The 18,171-nt window shown below is 41.1% G+C and overlaps 1 protein-coding gene and 1 long non-coding RNA gene across 6 annotated transcripts in view; one reads left to right on the top strand and one right to left on the bottom strand.

Annotated features, from left to right (window-relative positions):
• Nucleotides 1-18,171, top strand: part of LOC136391225 (uncharacterized) — a 64,321-nt gene that overhangs the window by 2,221 nt on the left and 43,929 nt on the right. The window lies entirely within an intron of this gene.
• Nucleotides 3,347-18,171, bottom strand: part of AGBL3 (AGBL carboxypeptidase 3) — a 39,409-nt gene continuing 24,584 nt past the window's right edge. For 2 of the 4 annotated variants that reach the window (XM_066366175.1, XM_066366176.1), the window contains 4 exons: nucleotides 17,896-17,953; nucleotides 16,176-16,247; nucleotides 6,924-7,155; nucleotides 3,347-3,725 (listed from right to left, as the gene is read on the bottom strand). In XM_066366175.1, coding sequence (XP_066222272.1) covers nucleotides 3,347-3,725; nucleotides 6,924-7,155; nucleotides 16,176-16,247; nucleotides 17,896-17,953 — 741 coding nt within the window. Of the gene's footprint in view, nucleotides 3,726-6,923; nucleotides 7,156-12,697; nucleotides 12,912-14,863; nucleotides 14,913-16,004; nucleotides 16,028-16,175; nucleotides 16,248-17,895; nucleotides 17,954-18,171 lie in introns of all 4 variants that reach the window. The other 2 variants (XM_066366174.1, XM_066366173.1) reach the window with 2 other exon arrangements.

The following is an 18,171-nucleotide window of genomic DNA, read 5'->3' as shown; positions in this document are numbered from 1 at the left end:
TATACTTAACACTCATCCAACTCCTAAATCTTTGTCAGATCTTTCTTTTGAGAAATTTGTATGTGTAGCTTTTGATCTCTTTCTGAGAAGGGCCACACCAGTGGCTCCCAGCCTGCTCCAGTCTGGGCCACCTGCCACACAGCTGGGATTCCCTTTGCCTCTGTCCTCTGTTGGATCTCCTATGTCCAACATCTTGATTTATTCTTTTTATCTACTTTTAAACATGATTTATCAAAGTCAGACAGAATATGACATTTTAGCTTAAAGATAATCTGTCTGTATCATTTTGAAAGCCTCGTTCAGTCCCATCTTGCTTTCGTGTTGCTGCTGAGAAGTTTAAAGCCATTTTACTTTCTAGCTTCCAAAATGGTCTCCTCTTATTTTCATCCTTGCAGCTTTGTCTTATAAAAAGAAAAGAAAATAGTTGCTATTTCGGTGGGGTTTTGAGAAGGAGCAAAATTCAATGTGTATCCAGTTTGCCATTTTTTAATTGGAAATTAAAAAAAAAAAAATTTTAAACCCTAGGTGGGCTGTCTCTTGTCTCTTTTACTGGTTCCCTTGGGCAACACAGCGGCCTCTGGTTAAACTGGTTGCCCTTAACAAGCTATTACATCCTCTTAATTGCTTCCCACCGAAATCTCCAAGGCTTTTTTTTTTTTTTTACAGAGACAGAGAGTGAGTCAGAGAGAGGGATAGACAGGGACAGACAGACAGGAATGGAGAGAGATGAGAAGCATCAATCATTAGTTTTTCATTGCACGTTGCAACCCCTTAGTTGTTCATTGATTGCTTTCTCATATGTGCCTTGACCGTAGGTCTTCCCCTTGCTGGAGCCAGCGACCTTGGGTTCAAGCTGGTGACCTTGGGGTCTCAAACCTGGGTCTTCCGCATCCCAGTCCAACGCTCTACCCACTGCGCCACCGCCTGGTCAGGCTCTCCAAGGCTTTTGACAACACCCTTAGGTTTAAACTCCTTCACACTCAGTTCCAAACGAATCAGTTCACTTGGGGAGAACATCAGAGCTCTCTCTTTATGGCCTGCCTCTCCTCCAGGGGCAAAGCATCCGAGCTACTGCCTGGAGCTGAGCATGCAGAAAGTGACCCCTTTCTCCCAGAGCAATACCTCTGCTTTTTTGCATGTGGTGCTGAGCGGGGCTGTAGCCTCTGGTCTTTTCAGCTTGCCTCTCCCTGTAAGGACCTTCAGCCCTGTGACCAACCTGTGGCAAAGGAGACCAGGGCCTAATGATTCCCGGAAGAGCTTTTGTCTTCTAGTTGGGTGGAGGGACGGGGTGTTGGGGTGGAGACCCTGACCTCTTGGCTGTACTTGCCTGGAATTTCGCCTCTGCAATGGAGAGGTAGGGGCCTGAGAAATGCTAGCAGCCTGCCCCTCCTGGGGAGGTACCATAGCCCTGGACTGGGGGACCGACGGGGTAGTGTGATCCCTGTGTTCTTGCTCATGTGCTGTAGACTCCCTGCTCTTACTGAGATTTAGTAGATTTTCTTGGATGAGTGTTTCTTCACCTGTTGTATGTCCTCGGGACAATTTCCAGAGACCTTCTTTTTAAACCAGTTCTGGTGTTCTCACCAAGAGTGGGTGGAGGAGTGCCTCAGGCTGCTGCCCTGGAACTGGCCTCTGTCCCTTGGTTGTTGTTGTTTTTTACAGGGAAAAGTTTTAACTGCATAAAATCTATAGACTTACATTGCAATGAATATCATTAACAAATCTAAAATGACAAACTTCAGAAAATTACAAAATAAGAAACTAATAGTTATAAATGTCAAATCCCTTCATCTATGAATTTCGAACTTAATAAAAAATACAGGTTCTCCCAGGGATGTCTTTGTTGTTGTTTAGGTTTTTTTCGTTTGTTTGTTTTCTTAAAAATAATAAAACCAGTAAAAGTTTACTGAGGTAAATATCGAGCTACTTTTACAGATCTCTAATAAGAGATATATTGAAACAGTCTTTTTTTATGTTTCAAGTGTCTCTACCTGGTTTTGTAAAAGGTCAACGGTCGCTTAAAATGATAGTAAAAACACCACAGTACTTAACACCATCTAACTCTAGGGTCCCGATGAAATGGAAATAATGTATCACAATTAGATTAAAACCATCTATATTTAAAAACACTCTTAGGAATTAGAATTCTATCAGACATCAATATGCGCAAACAAAGAATACAATTATGTAACAGCAGGTAAACTAAATAGAGGTAAATTTAAATTACTTGTAAAAGAGAGAAAAAACAGACATCCTACAGTGGTTCTGGATATTCAGGATTGGCTGCTTTGAAATCTGAATTGAACCTGCACGTGACCCTGGACCTCTGACATAACTGCCCTTCCTTTGGTGGGGGAGGTCACCATCATTTGTATGTTTGTCTCTAAAGACAACCTGTTTCATTCATGTGTATTATTTTTTAAGCATTTTTTTTCATGGTCCTTTAATTCCCATTCTCTATTTCCTATCTTTCTGGGAAGGCGGGTTAGACTTTCCCCTAGATGAGTATTTTCATCCAAACCATTCCTCATTTCCCTCTAAAGTTGTTTTACATTTAGAGGGTGAGATGCCTTTGGCATTAGTTAGTTCAGATTGGAAGGACTTTGATCCACATTTGACTGACTAATGTCTGTCCTTGAGGATGACCCATTATGGCCTCAACGACAGGTGACTTGAGAACTGCCTAGGCTGTGTAAACTCTAATCTTTTGACTCACATAATAATATTCTTCAACCTGGACAGAAAAGCATAAAACAAAAACAAGAAACAGCAGAAACATGCAAGGGAAACTCAAAGAGATGTGTCTCAGGTAGTCAAATAATGAGAGCAAAAGATTCAAAATATCCAATACAATATTAAAGCAAACGAAGTCAGACGACTGGTTTCTGGCATGCTAAACACATGACAGAAATTCAGGAAATGTTGTTGGTTGATTGATTCATTCAAGCGGCTAACAGGGATATTAAAGTCAGTGATAACACAGGTCAGTCCTTCCTGAATTCTTATTGTTTTTGGTGTTGTATGAATAAGTCATTTTGGAAGAATTCAAAATTTCAGAGATTTTTTTCCCCCGCTTATCTTGACAGTAATGAAATATAAATACCTAAGAAGATTTAAAATCTTTGTTTTCTCTGGATTTCTTTTTCTAGCTCTGAAAGATATTCCCACTGAAGAAGATGGGGTATCTAGGATTTGTGGTTTAGTATAAGCATGTGTAGGCGGAGGAAGGGCGATTGAGAGATGGGAAAGGCTATTCTTTCTCCTTCTTTTTAATATGTAAGCATACGTTCTTTCATCCACAGTTTTCGGTGCAGTATAAAGCTAGATTATTTCTGCCTCGGGAACTTCAAGTCAAAGATGGGTTGTCCACCATTCTTGTTGGTTGCTCATCCTTATTTTCAGCGAGATGGGGGCCTATCTGCACAGAGCTTTGCTGGCTGTATTCTTCAGCTTGTAGACTCTTGCCTTTGATAATATTTGCATCCTTCTCAAAACTTGAGGAAGGGGTCTCCCAAGGAGTGTTTATGGCCTTGATTCGAGAATGTTTGCTCCTTTTCTTGTGCCCTTTGAGAGGTGACAAGCCTTCAAATGACCTCTGAGACAGAGACTGAAGCCATTTTGAAGAGCTTACCTTGAGGTTCCCTCGGTTTATAAGAGGGAGATGTTCAGATGTAGCCTGAGGTGTGCTGTATCTGTTTATGTTTCCATAAGTAGCAGGATTTAGTCTAGGAGAGAAAGAAAACACATGAGTTTTTGCCCAGTGTGTACCCTATGTATTTGTAACAGTATGTCTTTCCCCCCTGCCTTTGGTGAATTGGAAGTTAATGTTCTCTAAAATTTCACAAATCTCATTTGTCTATTTTAATTAGGAAGACCTCAGTAAACATACCTTACTTTTTTTTTCTTTCTTTTTTTTTTTTTTTTGTATTTTTCTGAAGTTGGAAACGGGGAGGCAGTCAGACAGACTCCCACATGTGTCTGACCGGGATCCACCCGACATGCCCACCAAGGGACGATGCTCTGTTGCAACCAGAGCCATTCTAGCGCCTGAGGCAGAGGCCATAGAGCCACCCCCAGCGCCCGGGCCAACGCTCTACCACTGAGCCAACCGGCCAGGGCCTCTTTTTTTCTAGAGTTAGTAAAATATCAATGTAAGTCCAAGAAAGGGAAGTTTTCCTCTAGAGAGGGAGGTTATAAAAATTACAAATTGCAGTCACTTCGTTAGTCTGTTTTCTTTAGAATTCCATTTTTGACCACAAAATCTCAACTATATTTTGAATTAAAAGTTTAATTTTGAGATAACTGTAGACATCTACAGTTGGAAGAAATCATACGGAGAGGCCCGTGGACCCTTTACCCAGTCTCCCCCAGGTGTAATATCTTGAAAATAATAGTACAATAGTATAATCAGTATATTGCCACTAATATAATCAAGTACAGAACAGTTCCTCACGTTTTCCTCTTGTAGACTTACCTGCTTTCCTCCTTGCCCATCCCCTCCTTAACTCCTGGCAATCATTAATCTGTTGTCTGAATCATATAATTTTGTAGTATAAGCAGAATCATCCTGTATATGACCTTTGGGATTGGCTGTTTTCACCCAGCATAACTCTGGAGAGCCATCCAGGTTCTGTGTGTAAGTGATTCCTTCCTCATTACTGCTGAGTAGTAGTCCATGGCCTGGATGTATGCAGTGTGTTTAATAACTCACCGATTGGCCCTGGCCAGTTGGCTCAGTGGTAAAGTGTCGGCCTAGCATGTGGAAGTTCTGGGTTCAATTCCTGGTCAGGACACAGGAGAAGCAACAATTTTCTTCACCCCGCCCCCTCCTCTCTCTCTCTCTCTCTCTCTCTCTCTTTCCTCTCCTACAGCCATAGCTTGATTGGTTTGAGAACATAGGCCCTGGACACTGAGGATGGCTCTATGGAGCCTTTGCCTCAGGTACTAAAAATAGTTTGATTGCTGAGCAATGGCCCAAGATGGGAGAGCATCACCCTGTAGAGGGCTTGCTGGGTGGATCCCAGTCAGGGCACATGTGGCAGTCTGTCTATCTCCCCTCCTCTCACTTAAAAACACCTCACCCATTGAAGGACATGTGAACTGCTTCTAGCTAATGGCTATTACAAATAAAGTTGCTATAAACATACATGTACAGGTTTATGTATGAACCTAAGTTTCCACTGCTCTGGGATGAATGCCCAGGAGAGCAATTTCTGGGTCATATGGTGGTTCTATATGTGGTTTCTAAAGCAAGTGTAAAACTGTGTTGCAGAGTAGAGTGACTCCACCATTCTATGTTTTCACCAGCCATAGATGAGCAGTCCAATTTCTGTGCATCCTCATCATTCAATGTTATCACTATTTTTAATTTTAGCCATTCTGATAGTGCGGAGCTATCTCATTGTGGTTTTAATTTGCATTTCCCTAGTGGATAATGTGGAACATCTTTTGGAGTGGTTATGTACCATCTGTGTGTCTGTTTGGAGAAATGTGTTCATATTTTTTTGCTCATTTTCTAAATACAATATTTGTTTTCTTACTGTTACATTTTGAGACTTCAATGTAGATGACTAATCTCTTATTTATGTGGTTTGCAAATATTTTCTGCTATTTTTTTTTTTTAATCTTTCTGAAGCTGGAAACAGGGAGAGACAGTCAGACAGACTCCCGCATGCGCCCAACTGGGATCCACCCGGCACGCCCACCAGGGGGCGAAGCTCTGCCCACCAGGGGGCGATGCTCTGCCCCTCCGGGGCGTCGCTCTGCCGCGACCAGAGCCACTCTAGCGCCTGGGGCAGAGGCCAAGGAGCCATCCCCAGCGCCCGGGCCATCCTTGCTCCAATGGAGCCTCGCTGCGGCAGGGGAAGAGAGAGACAGAGAGGAAGGAGAGGGGGAGGGGTGGAGAAGCAGATGGGCGCTTCTCCTGTGTGCCCTGGCCGGGAATCGAACCCAGGACCCCTGCATGCCAGGCCGACGCTCTACCACTGAGCCAACCGGCCAGGGCCTATTTTCTGCTATTTTATAGCTTGCCTTTTTGTCCTCTTAACCAGGTCTTTAGAAGAGCAAACACTGTTTTTTGATGCAGTCTAATTTACCAATTTTTCTTTATAGATTATGCTTTTGGTGGAAAGTAAAACTTTTTGCCCCCAACTCTAGATTATAAAGAGTTCCTATTTTTTTTTAAAGTTTTATAAAGCTATGTTGTGCAGTTAAGTCCATAATCCATTTTGAATTTTATTTTTTGGCATAAGTAATGAGTTTAGGTCAAGTTTCATATTTTTCGCCTAAGAGGTCTAATTGCATCCAGCGACCTTGAGCTTCAAGCCAGTGACCTCTGGGCTCAAGCTAGCGGCCACGGGGTCACATCTATGATCCCACACTCAAGTCAGCGACCCCACACTCAAGCCCCTCTGCATCTCAGTTCGATGCTCTATCCGCTGCACTACCACCGCCTGGTCAGGCTGCATTACTTTTATTTATACAGGTTTGCTGTCAGCCTTCGTGTTGGTTCTATTCGTTTATCATTAAGAGAAATCTAGTCTCATCCTTTCTGTTTTCTTCTGAGTACCAAGAAGCTGAAGTTAACTCAAGTTAATTTATTTCTAATTTCAGCTGACCTCTAGGATTATAAAGTTTAAACATGGGTGAGAAATTTCAAGTCAGGCTATGGTCATACTTTATTCCTAGATTCAAATTAACTAGTGGTTTCACACAAATCAACAACCAAATAAGACCTGATAACTTCTTTGCATATTTAATGTTCCTTACGGCTTTGGGCCTTTGTCCGTTTGTCCAATGTGGTATGGCTGCCACCATTGTTAAGAGCCTATGTTTGTTCCTTAGGATAATGAATTACTTAGCCTTGCTTTCTTGAAAAAAGAATATGTTAAATAGTTAAGCATGACAAAACTGTATTAACTTACCGAGGCTGGATTTGGAGGCTGGTTCTTGGATCGAATGTCTGTTTTATCTGAGCAGTTGGCATGTGTTTAGTGCCTTCCATGATGGGGATCAAAGAGTGCAGTAGTTCCTCAGTCTGAGCTATTCTTATGTCTCTGTAGATTCTTTTTTCATCATCTGTCCAGTTTACACCAGTCTTCTTGCTTTGGAAAGATGCAGGTGGTTTCATTTTGCTCTTTAGGTTGTGATGCAGATCTGGGGGCCACCACAAAGATATGAATATAGAGACTGAACTGATTCAACAATTACTTATTGAAGCTTATGTGTCAAGGATTGTATCTAAAAATTCTTACCCATCTGAAGCTTATTTTTTAATTATACGGGCAGAAAATAAGGAAATTAACAAGTAAAATATATAATATGCTAGAATTTCAACCTCTTTTCTGTGGACCAGTCTGCCAGAAATTTTGTGCTGGTCTGCAAAAGAGATAACCTTATAGACCCAATGATCTTAGTCAAATTTGCTTGTGCTCAGAATGATTTCTGCCTTAGTGGTCCCCCAAATAATTCTCCTATTTTCACCCATCTCCAAGTATAATAAGAAGGTTGAAAACTACTGTGTTAGATAATGGTAAAGTTTATGGGATAAAATAAAGCTGGGGAAGGGAATAGAGAATTATTGGGGAAAGGTTGACTTCTGTTTTTAGAAAGGTGTTCAGAGAATGTCTCTCTGTGATGCTGGTGTGGCAACAGAGTTGGGGAGTGAGTTAGCAGCTTTCAGAGGAAAGAGTATTCTTGGCAAGGGCAATAGTAAGTGCAAAGGCCCTGAGGTATAAGCATGGTGGTGTGTTCAAGGAATACCAAGATGGCACAGTGGCTAAAGGGGTAAGAGTTCAGATAGGTATACGATGGGCTCAGCTTACCTAGGACCTTATATGCCATTATAAGGGCTTTGATTTTTACTGAGTGTCAAGTGGGGGGGAGGGGTCAGTGCAAGGTTGTAAGCAGAGGAGTGTCACATCTTAGATTTGTTTAACAGGATCACCCCCTGGTTGCTGAGTGAAGAATAATTAAATAGGGGCAAGGTTGGACAAGCAGGTAGGTTAGGTTATTGAAATAAGAAGCTTACCATATTTCAATAATAGTGAAATAATCCAGGAGAGAGGATGATAGCTTGGACAGAAGGATGGAGATAGGAGGAAAGCCATGGGGAGAGCATATTGGAAATCCCCTCTGTTAAATGATATGAAGGAATTATTTGTGATAATACAAGTATAATGTTTGCAAAAAAAGTGTTTATCAAACTGCTCCAGAAATAAACTCTATTTTAAAAGTATTCTACTCCACACCCATTAAGATGGCTATTATCTAAAAAATAGAAACTAACCCAGTGTTGGCAAGGATGTGGAGAAATGAGAAGCCTTGTGCACTGTTGGTGGGAATCTAAAATGGTGCATCCACTGTGGGAAACAGTGTGGCAGTGAGTCAAAATTAAAAATAGAGCTACTACCCAATCTAGCAATTCCATTTCTGTGTAAATGCCTGAAAGAATTAAAAGCCAGAATCTCAAAATGTTATTTGTACATAAACATTCACAAGAGCAGGACTCACAATAGCCAAAAAGTGGAAGCAACTCAAGTGCCCACTGATGAGTCAATGGATAAACAAGGTGTAGTGTACACCTGTAATGGAATATTATTCAACCTTAAACAATGAAAGGAACTGACACCGGGTATACTATGGATGAACTTTGAGGACATGGAGCTGGAAACAACAAGACAAATGCTGCACTTCTCTTCCACTATTTGATTGCACTAATACGAGCTACCTGGAAGAGTCGAGGTCATGGAGATCAGGAGGAGGAGAGTTGCCAGGGGCTGGCAGGAGAGAGGAATGGGGCGTTGTTGTTGAATGGGTGGGGGCTTCAGGTTTGCAAGATGAAAGGGGTTGTGGCAATTGTAAACACAACAATGTGAATATAGGAGACACTGCTGGGCTTGATGCTTAAAAATAAGTATAAAAACAAGGTGGTAAATTTTATGTTCTGTATATTTTAGCACAGTTAAAAATTCAACATATATGGAAAGAGGGGGGAAAACAAGAACCCTGAGTAGAGCATGAAGGAAGGCTAGCAGACATTTTAAAGGATAAGACAAGAATACTTACAATTATAATGCCTAATTGTTGTATAGATAGCATAAGAAAAGTAGAATATGCTTAGAATAAAAGTAAGAAATGCATTAGGTTTTGAGGAAAAAAAGTTCACTTAGAGATATGGCAAACCAATATGATTTGCTAAATTTGCTTTAAATATTTTAGCAAAAAAAGTGGGAATATAGATGAAACAAGAATAGCAGACTGTTGATAATTACTAATGGCGGGTGAAGAACACCTGTGGGTTCATTATCCTAGTCTCTATGCTTTTATGTTTAAAATTTCCACAATAAAGCTTTTTATTTTTAATTTTTTTTTTTAAATTTTTTGTATTTTTCCGAAGCTGGAAACGGGGATAGACAGTCAGACAGACTCCCGCATGCGCCCTACTGGGATCCACCCGGCACGCCCACCAGGGGGCGACACTCTGCCCACCAGGGGGCGATGCTCTGCCCACCAGGGGGCGATGCTCTGCCCCCCCAGGGCGTCACTCTGTCACGACCAGAGCTACTCTAGCACCTGGGGCAGAGGCCAAGGAGCCATCCCCAGCGCCCAGGCCATCCTTGCTCCAATGGAGCCTCACTGCGGGAGGGGAAGAGAGAGACAGAGAGGAAGGAGAGGGGGAGGGGTGGAAAAGCAGATGGCTGCTTCTCCTGTGTGCCCTGGCCGGGAATCGAACCCGGGACTTCTGCACGCCAGGCCGACGCTCTACCACTGAGCCAATTGGCCAGGGCCTAAAGCTTTTTATTTTAAAAAAGAAACCGGCCTTTATTAGAAAGAAAGGAAACAAGTAGCTTAAGTACTCACTGAATTAAGCTGGATTTGAAAGGTATTTAATGAGGGTAGGTATATAGGAAATAAACCCATCTATGGAGTCCTGAGAAGTCATTTCTAGGTCATTCAACAAACATTCACTGAATGCTTATTGTGTAGCTGGTATTAGGCTTTATTTGGTAAATGGGAATAAAAATGATAATCCTTACCTTGACTCTACTAACAGAAGTAGAGAGAGAAAAGTGAAGCATTAATTAGAATATGTTTCTATAGAGATAAGACAGGGTACTCAATACAGGATGGCAGAAGAGGGACTTTGAGCCATCCTTAGGGATGGATCAGGAAAGCTTCCTAATTAATCTGTCTTGATAAGTCAGTATAAATCATCTGAGTAAAACAAAACAAAAAAACTGTAATAATCTAGGTATGGGGCTAACATGGCCCATTCAGGAAATCACAGGTGTCGTTTCTAATAACTAGCATATCAAGTCATTGTGAAGAAGTGGTTCAAAACTAGAGACTTTGTTATTTATTTATTTTTGAGAGAGAGAGAGAGAGAGAGACAGACAGACAGGCAGGCAGGGAGAGATATGAGAAACATCAATTCTTTGTTGCAGCTCCTTAGTTGTTCATTGACTGCTTTCTCATATGTGCCTTCATGTGGTGGTGGTGGGAGACTACAGCAGAGCGAGTGACCCCTTGCTCAAGCCAGCAACCTTGGGCTCAAGCCAGTGACCATGGGGTCATGTCTATGATCCCACGCTCAAGCCAGCGAACCCATGCTTAAACTGGTGAGTCCACGCTCAAGCCGGCAACCTTGGGGTTTCGAACCTGGGTCCTCTGCATCCCAGTCTGGCACTCTTATTTACTATGCCACCGCCTGGTCAGGCCTAGAGGCTTTGTGTTAATACTGTTGGGAGATTTTCTGAGTCAGGAACGATTTGTGAGGGGTAGATGCTTAATGATTTTTGAATTGAATTGTTAGCAGAAGTGAGAGTGTATTGAAGATTGAGTGCAAGGAAATGATATAATCAGATCAGCATTTTTGAAAGATCCCACTGGCAGCCAGGAGGCTCACGGGCTGAAGAGAAGGGAGACCTGAGGCAGGGAGACCAGGTAGGAGGCTAATCATGCAGTAATTCACGGGAGGCAGAAAGGAGCAGCAGTGTAATGAACAGAAGCAGATTCAAGAGGATCTCTGGGAGTAAAATGGGTAGTGCTTCTCATTGCTGGATACCAAAAACAGAGATATAGGAGATCGGGCTGTCTTGCTTATTACGTAGGTAACTGGACAATGGCAACTACCCTCTTACCTGCAGGGGGTACGTTCCAAGAACCCGAAGTGGATGCCTGAAAGTGTGGATAGTACTGAGCCCTGTGTATATTATGTTTCTCCCTACACATACATACCTATACTAAAGTTTAATTTATTTATTATATATGGTAAAAGAGTAATAATAACTACTAATAAAATAGAACAATCATAGAAATATACTGTAATAACATTTATGTGAACGTGGTCTCTCTCATTTTCTTTCTTCTCTCTCTGATCACCGAGGTGGCTACTAAGTGATGGATGGGTGGGGAGTGGATATAGGGTGGGTACGTGGACAAAGGGATGACTCATGTCCTGGGGAGGATGGCGTGGGATGGCTTGCGATTTCACCACACTACTCACAATAGTGCGTAATTGAAAACATGCAATTTTTTTTTCCTGGAATTTTCCATTTAATACTGTCAGACAGTGCTGACTGTGGGGTAAACTGAAACTGTGGGAAATGAAGCTGTGGACACAGGTGGGGACTACTGTACTGAAATTTCTCTGATCAGATTCCCCCCAAAACCTCCATGTTGTTAAATCCAACAGTAAACCCATTTCCCTTGACATGTCAGAAGCATTAGGCTTAGATGATGTTTCCTTCCTCTTTGAGAGATTCTCATTGGCTTCCAGGACAACACTTTCCCTTGTCTTTCCTTCTATTCCACAGTCTTTTGTGGGCTTTTCCTCTTTTCCTGATCTGTCAGTAGAGTTCCCAAGAACTTGCTCCTTAACCCTCTCCTATGTCTACATGCCCAAAAGATCCCGTCCAGCTTCCTGCTTTAGAACACTATCTTGATGCTAGAAATTTCCAACTGTATCTCCAGCCTCGTCTCTTCCCTGAACTCCAGATTCAGATACTTACCTGCCTAGTCAATACCTGCACGTCAATGTCTAAAAGACATTTCAGACAAGCAGCATGTCTAAACTGTACTGCTGCTCTCTCCTTCGCCTTGGCCATCTCAGCAGATGGATAATTCAATCCAGCCAGTTGCTCTGGCCCAAAACCCTGGGGTTTTAACAGTGCAAACATCTGTTAGATCTTCACCACAGTCAAGATGTAGAGTGATCTTTCCTAAAAGATTTCTTTTTGCCCTTTTCCCGTCCATCCCTACTCTATCCCTTCCTACTCCAGGTTAGCTTGCATTTCATAAGAATGAGATTTCATGTAACCTTTACTTTTCTGTGTCCAGCTTCTTTTACTCAGCTCAACTATTCCAGATTCATCCATGCTGTATCAGTGGTTCATTGCTTTTTTATTCTGTGGTATTCAAAGGCAACAATAACACAAAGATAACTGAGAATAGAGCAATTAAATAGGTTTTTTTCCCCAAGACTATATTAAATGGAAATAATTTTCTTCTGCATTCAACTCAGAGATTATTAAATCAGGCAAGTATATTTCAGAATTGGGAATAAAATGGTTATTAATCACCTCTGTTTATAAGAGCAGTTCCCCAAATCCTGGTTTCATAGGATTTATTAGCGATACAGTGAAAGCCACCTGTATACTTATTAAAATCCTAAAAATTAAAAAACAAACAAAACCACCTTCTGTTGGTGTCCTTGTCATCTCAGTGACACTGGGAGTTTGTACGCTCATCACACACTTTGAGGATGTCACTTTGAAGTAGTTTCCATACAAATCCATGCTCTTGGGCTGGATTATTTTCTGGCATGGTCTCTTGAAAGTTTCTAAAAAATGTCTTTGTTGGATTTTGCTCAGCCTCTGAATCACACTTTGGGAGCTGAAAGAAATTGGGCACTCTGATTTCAATGTCAACAGTGAACTGTTTAATCAAGAGTAATGTAACACCATATTTTATTTGTATATTACAGCTTGCAGCATGTCTTACAGATATGATCTCACTGGGGCTCTTGCCAGTCCCATGATAGACGCAGGATGGTCAACTTATCTTGCATCTCACATTGGAGAGGGAATGAAAAAGAATATTAAGAAATTAGAGAGATTAACCTGTTTGTTTTCAATATCACACAGCTAAGACAAAGGAGGGGCAGGTCTAGAATTCATATCTTTTTTTTTAAATCTTTTTTCTTTTTTGAGAGAGACAGGAAAGGAGAGAGATGAGAAGCATCAACTCATAGTTGTGTCACTTTAGTTGTTCATTGATTGCTTCTCATGTGTGCTTCGACTGGGGGACTCTAGCCCAGTCAGTGACCCCTTGCTCAAGCCAGTGACCTTGGGCTCAAGCCAGAGACCTTGGGCTTCAAGCCAGTGACCTTTGGGCTCAAGCCAGTGACCTTTGGGCTCAAGCCAGCGACCATGGGTCATATTAATGATTTCACGCTCAAGCCGGTGACCTCATGCACAAGCTAGTGAGCCTGAGCTCAAGTCAGACAAGCCCACGTTCAAGCCAGCAACTTCGGCGTTTCAAACCTGGGACCTCAGCACCCCAGGTTGATACTCTGTCCACTGCATCACAACTGGTCAGGCTAGAATTCATATCTTTTAACTTCAGAACTTTTTGTATTACTTTCTCTTATCTTGATATATCATTTGATTTCTTTCCACAGATATGACAAATAATATCTTTTAAAAAATTAAGTCTTAGTTTAAATCAATTCTAGATCCAAGTACAGGTATGTCCAAGATGGTTTCTTACCTAATTTTTTAAGTGTTGGGGGTAGGAGATTCTACTTATTTCAACAGACCCCTTTTTTCTTTCTTTCTTTCTTTTTTTTTTTTTTTTTTTTTTTTTGATAGAGACAGAATCAGAGAGAGGGACAGATAGGGACAGACAGGAAAGGAGAGAAATGAGAAGCATCAAATCAATTCTTCGTTGCGGCACCTTAGTTGTTCATTGATTGCTTTCTCATATGTGCCTTGACCGTGAGGGGCTACAGCAGACCAAGTGACCCCTTGTTCAAGCCATCAACCTTGGGCTCAAGCTGGTGTGCCTTGCTCAAACCAGATGAGCCAGCACTCAAGCTGGAAACCTCAGGGTCTTGAACCTTAGTCCTCTGTGTCCCAGTCCGATGCTCTATCCACTGTGCCACCGCCTGGTCAGGCCAGACCCCTTTTTTCTTGAACAGAAACCAAGTTCTGAGAAGAGAGGCCCAGGAAGAAAGAAAGGGCATACCATGTTTCCTCTGTTTTATAATTTCAGTCTGTTTTCAAATACTTACCTATTTCACTGTTCAGATGGTTGTTTACATTATTTGTAACAATAGGAAAAACTTGCCAAGGGAGCTAGTGATATAATAATCATGGGTTTAGACACAACTACAAAGTTTATCTGGTATCCCTGGTTTCTCTTTCTATCATTCCTTTTTCAGTTTTTAGATAGTAGTAGTATCCCTATGTGACCAGTACTCTGATTACTATTATAAATAATAAAACATTTGATAGTCCTTCATGCTAAAGTATTGGATAATTGTCTTATGTCAGAAATATTTCTTTTAAAAAAGAGAAACTCAGATACTGCAATGACATATGCATAGAAATAAATGTCTAACTGTAAATTTTAAGGAACCCATTAGGGATAGTTTGGAAATATTAAAATCTCAGAACCTTTCAAAATATGTAATCTGGGCAGCAATCCTATGTATAAAACTGACATAGTCACAGATACTATGTAGAATATTAAGGAGACATTCAATCAGCAATCATTATAAAAAGTGACATACCTTTTGCTTTAATTCAAACTCAGAATCTTATAAAACAGAGGAAAAGAAGTAAAGTAGTAGTTCTCCTACCTCAAATATCTTTTTTGAAGCAAGGAAGAGGCTTGTCCAGGTGTTTTCACTAAAAAAGAAAATATATGATAACGTTTCTGAACTTAGATTTTTAAGATTAACAAAACTTAATGTTTTACTTTCTTGACAATTATCTCATTCATATATTTAATGGCTAACTTAATTGAGTTTATCTTCAATTAATCTACAATTGTCTTATTCAGACATAAGAAATATGTTAGTACATGTTTACCATGGAAGCCTTTTAATTAAAGTGTTTCAACAGAATAACAAACAGCAGAAATCCTATCCAATAACTGTCAAAAATTGAGAACTGGATATATGTATGTCAGGATCTATGAAGGACATCTCTGTATAGTAGGGGGAATAACCTTTTAAAAACCCAACCGAGGCCCTGGCCAGTTGGCTCAGTGGTAGAGCGTCGACCTGGCGTGCGGGACTCCCAGGTTCGATTCCCGGCCAGGGCACACAGGAGAGGTGCTCATCTGCTTTTCCACCCCTCCCCCTCTCCTTCCTCTCTGTCTCTTTCTTCCCCTCCCGCAGCCAAGGCTCCATTGGAGCAAAGTTGACTCAGGCACTGAGGATGGCTCCATGGCCTCTGCCTCAGGCGCTAGAATGGCCCTGGTTGCAACAGAGCAATGCCCCAGATGGGCAGAGCATCGCCCCCTGGTGGGCATGCCAGGTGGATCCCGGTCGGGTGCATGCGGGAGTCTGTCTGACTGCCTCCCCGTTTCCAACTTCAGAAAAATACAAAAACAACAAAAAACAAACAAAAAAAAGCCAACCAAGGACACAGCCATACCAGATTGAAAAAAATAGTATAGTATGTAATAAATCATGTTTTTAACTCAACATGAAAAGAACTTTTTCTCAATGTTATAGCTCTATAGCAAAGAAATGAAGAGTATTGTAATTTGGTTGGATAAACTTGGGTCCTGTAATGAGTAGGAGATAAGAATGGAGAACTCTTCAGGTTCTTTTCTGAGCCTTAAGACTCAGTGAGATGAGAATGAAAAAGCTAGACAATAAGATATATGTTTTCTTTCTTTTCTTTTTAACTAGACAAAATGACAAGAAATAAATGGACATATAATAATTTCTGTTGGCTTCCTCTATATAGTTCTAGAGCTATAAAGAACACTAAGAATTTGAGATTTAAAATTTCTGGGAAGGGAAATTGTTTCTTGTCTATTCTGAAGATAATCTAGCTTCTTCAACATAGATCTTGATCATACACTATTATTAAATAGCTCACATACAAATAATAAGTCATCACTCACTTTGAGCTTGTCCAAATTCCCATTTTACTTACCTAGTGTTTGATTAGGGATTTGTCTTCTGAAATAATCAAATATACGATCATCTGATGCATTTGGCCTTGTATCTAGAAAAGATCATTAGTAGCATAAAAACAATTCATTGACTTTTTTACTACATTTTTTTCTAAATAAATTTATCTGTTTCTAAATTTTAAAAATGCTTGCATATAATATGTAAACAATTGACATATTTAGTGTAGCTCAATTAAATTAATACAGCTGTCAAAATCTTATGAATTTTCGTTGCATCTTTGCTATTTATAGCAAAACTAAAAAATGTTCATAACCCTTGAATCAGCAATTTTTTTAAAGAATCTATTATAAATACTATAAATAGTTAGGAATATGCACAAATGGGAAGTTATAAGATCTTTCTTGTTGTTTTCAATAGAAAAAACATAAGCAAAGTTTACCAGTGAGGTTACCTAATAAATTAAGGTTTACTAAGATAATGGAATCCTTGGCCGCCATTTATGAACATGTAGAGAAGTGAACCATGCACTGAAATTTTAAATGAAAACATACATTGCAAAACAACTTGCAGTTAACTTGTTTACTTGTTTGTCTCCCCCTATTAAAAGATGAGTTCATTGGAGAAAGATATGAAATACAGTGTGTCCGTAAAGTCATGGTGCACTTTTGACCAGTCACAGGAAAGCAACAAAAGATGATAGAAATGTGAAATCTGCACCAAATAAAAGGAAAACTCTCCCAGTTTCATACCTATTCAGTGCAGTTCGATGTGGGCTCACACACAGATTTTTTAGGGCTCCTTAGGTGGCTATCCTGTATAGCCTCTACAGACTCGTCACGGACTGATGGCCTAACAGAATGGGGTTTCTCCACCAAACTGCCGGTTTCCTTCAACTGCTTATCCCACCGAGTAATGTTATTCCTATGTGGTGGCGCTTCATTATAAACGTGCCGATATTCATGTTGCACTTTGGTCACGGATTTGAATTTAGCGAGCCACAGAACACACTGAACTTTCCTCTGTACCATCCACATCTCTACTGACATGGCCATGGGCTGCTCCACTGTATACACGGTGTTACATCATCATCTGCACATGTGCACATGCTGCCACATCATCCTACAGAAACTGGGAGGGTTTTCCTTTTATTTGGTGCAGATTTCACATTTATATCATCTTTTGTTGCTTTCCTGTGACCAGTCAAAAGTGCACCATGACTTTATGGACACACTGTAATATATATATATATATATTTATATTTTTCTGAAGCTGGAAACGGGGAAAGACAGTCAGACAGACTCCCGCATGCGCCCGACCAGGATCCACCCGGCACGCCCACCAGGGGTGATGCTCTGCCCCTCCGGGGGGTCGCTCTGCCATGACCAGAGCCACTCTAGCACCTGGGGCAGAGGCCAAGGAGCCATCCCCAGTGCCCGGGCCAACTTTGCTCCAATGGAGCCTTGGCTGCGGGAGGGGAAGAGAGAGACAGAGAGGAAGGAGGGGGGGCTGGAGAAGCAAATGGGCGCTTCTCCTATGTGCCCTGGCCGGGAATCGAACCTGGGGCCCCCGCACGCCAGGCCGACGCTCTACCGCTGAGCCAACCGGCCAGGGCCTGTAATATATTTCTTAATATCCCTAAGCACCGTGCACTTTTGCAACCTCAAAGCTGTAGCACAAAAAAAAAAGGTGTTTGTTGAGTGAAGGAATTGATTATTTGAGAAGACAGAGCAGAACATTACCTTTCACATCAGAATTTGATTCTTTGTGTCTTTGCACTAGATGTCCTTTATCACAAACCTAATGGAACACAGAACCAGAAGGACAATAATGTTATGTTATAAACATGAAAATGAGATAAATTTCCTATATGGTTTATGGAAGAGTTGTTTTCAACATTTCTCATTTTATTCTCATAGGTTTAGAATGGATAAAATAATCTCTTAAATCAGAAGCTCCTAGCCTGAGCAGGTGGTGGCACAGTGGATAAAGCAACACTACTTTTCTCCCATAGCAAT

This window comes from Saccopteryx leptura, chromosome 2 (assembly GCF_036850995.1).
Source record: "Saccopteryx leptura isolate mSacLep1 chromosome 2, mSacLep1_pri_phased_curated, whole genome shotgun sequence".
In the NCBI taxonomy this organism is placed as follows: Eukaryota; Metazoa; Chordata; class Mammalia; order Chiroptera; family Emballonuridae; genus Saccopteryx; species Saccopteryx leptura.
Note: the sequence above shows the minus strand (reverse complement) of the source record. Positions and strands in the feature narration are given on the sequence as shown.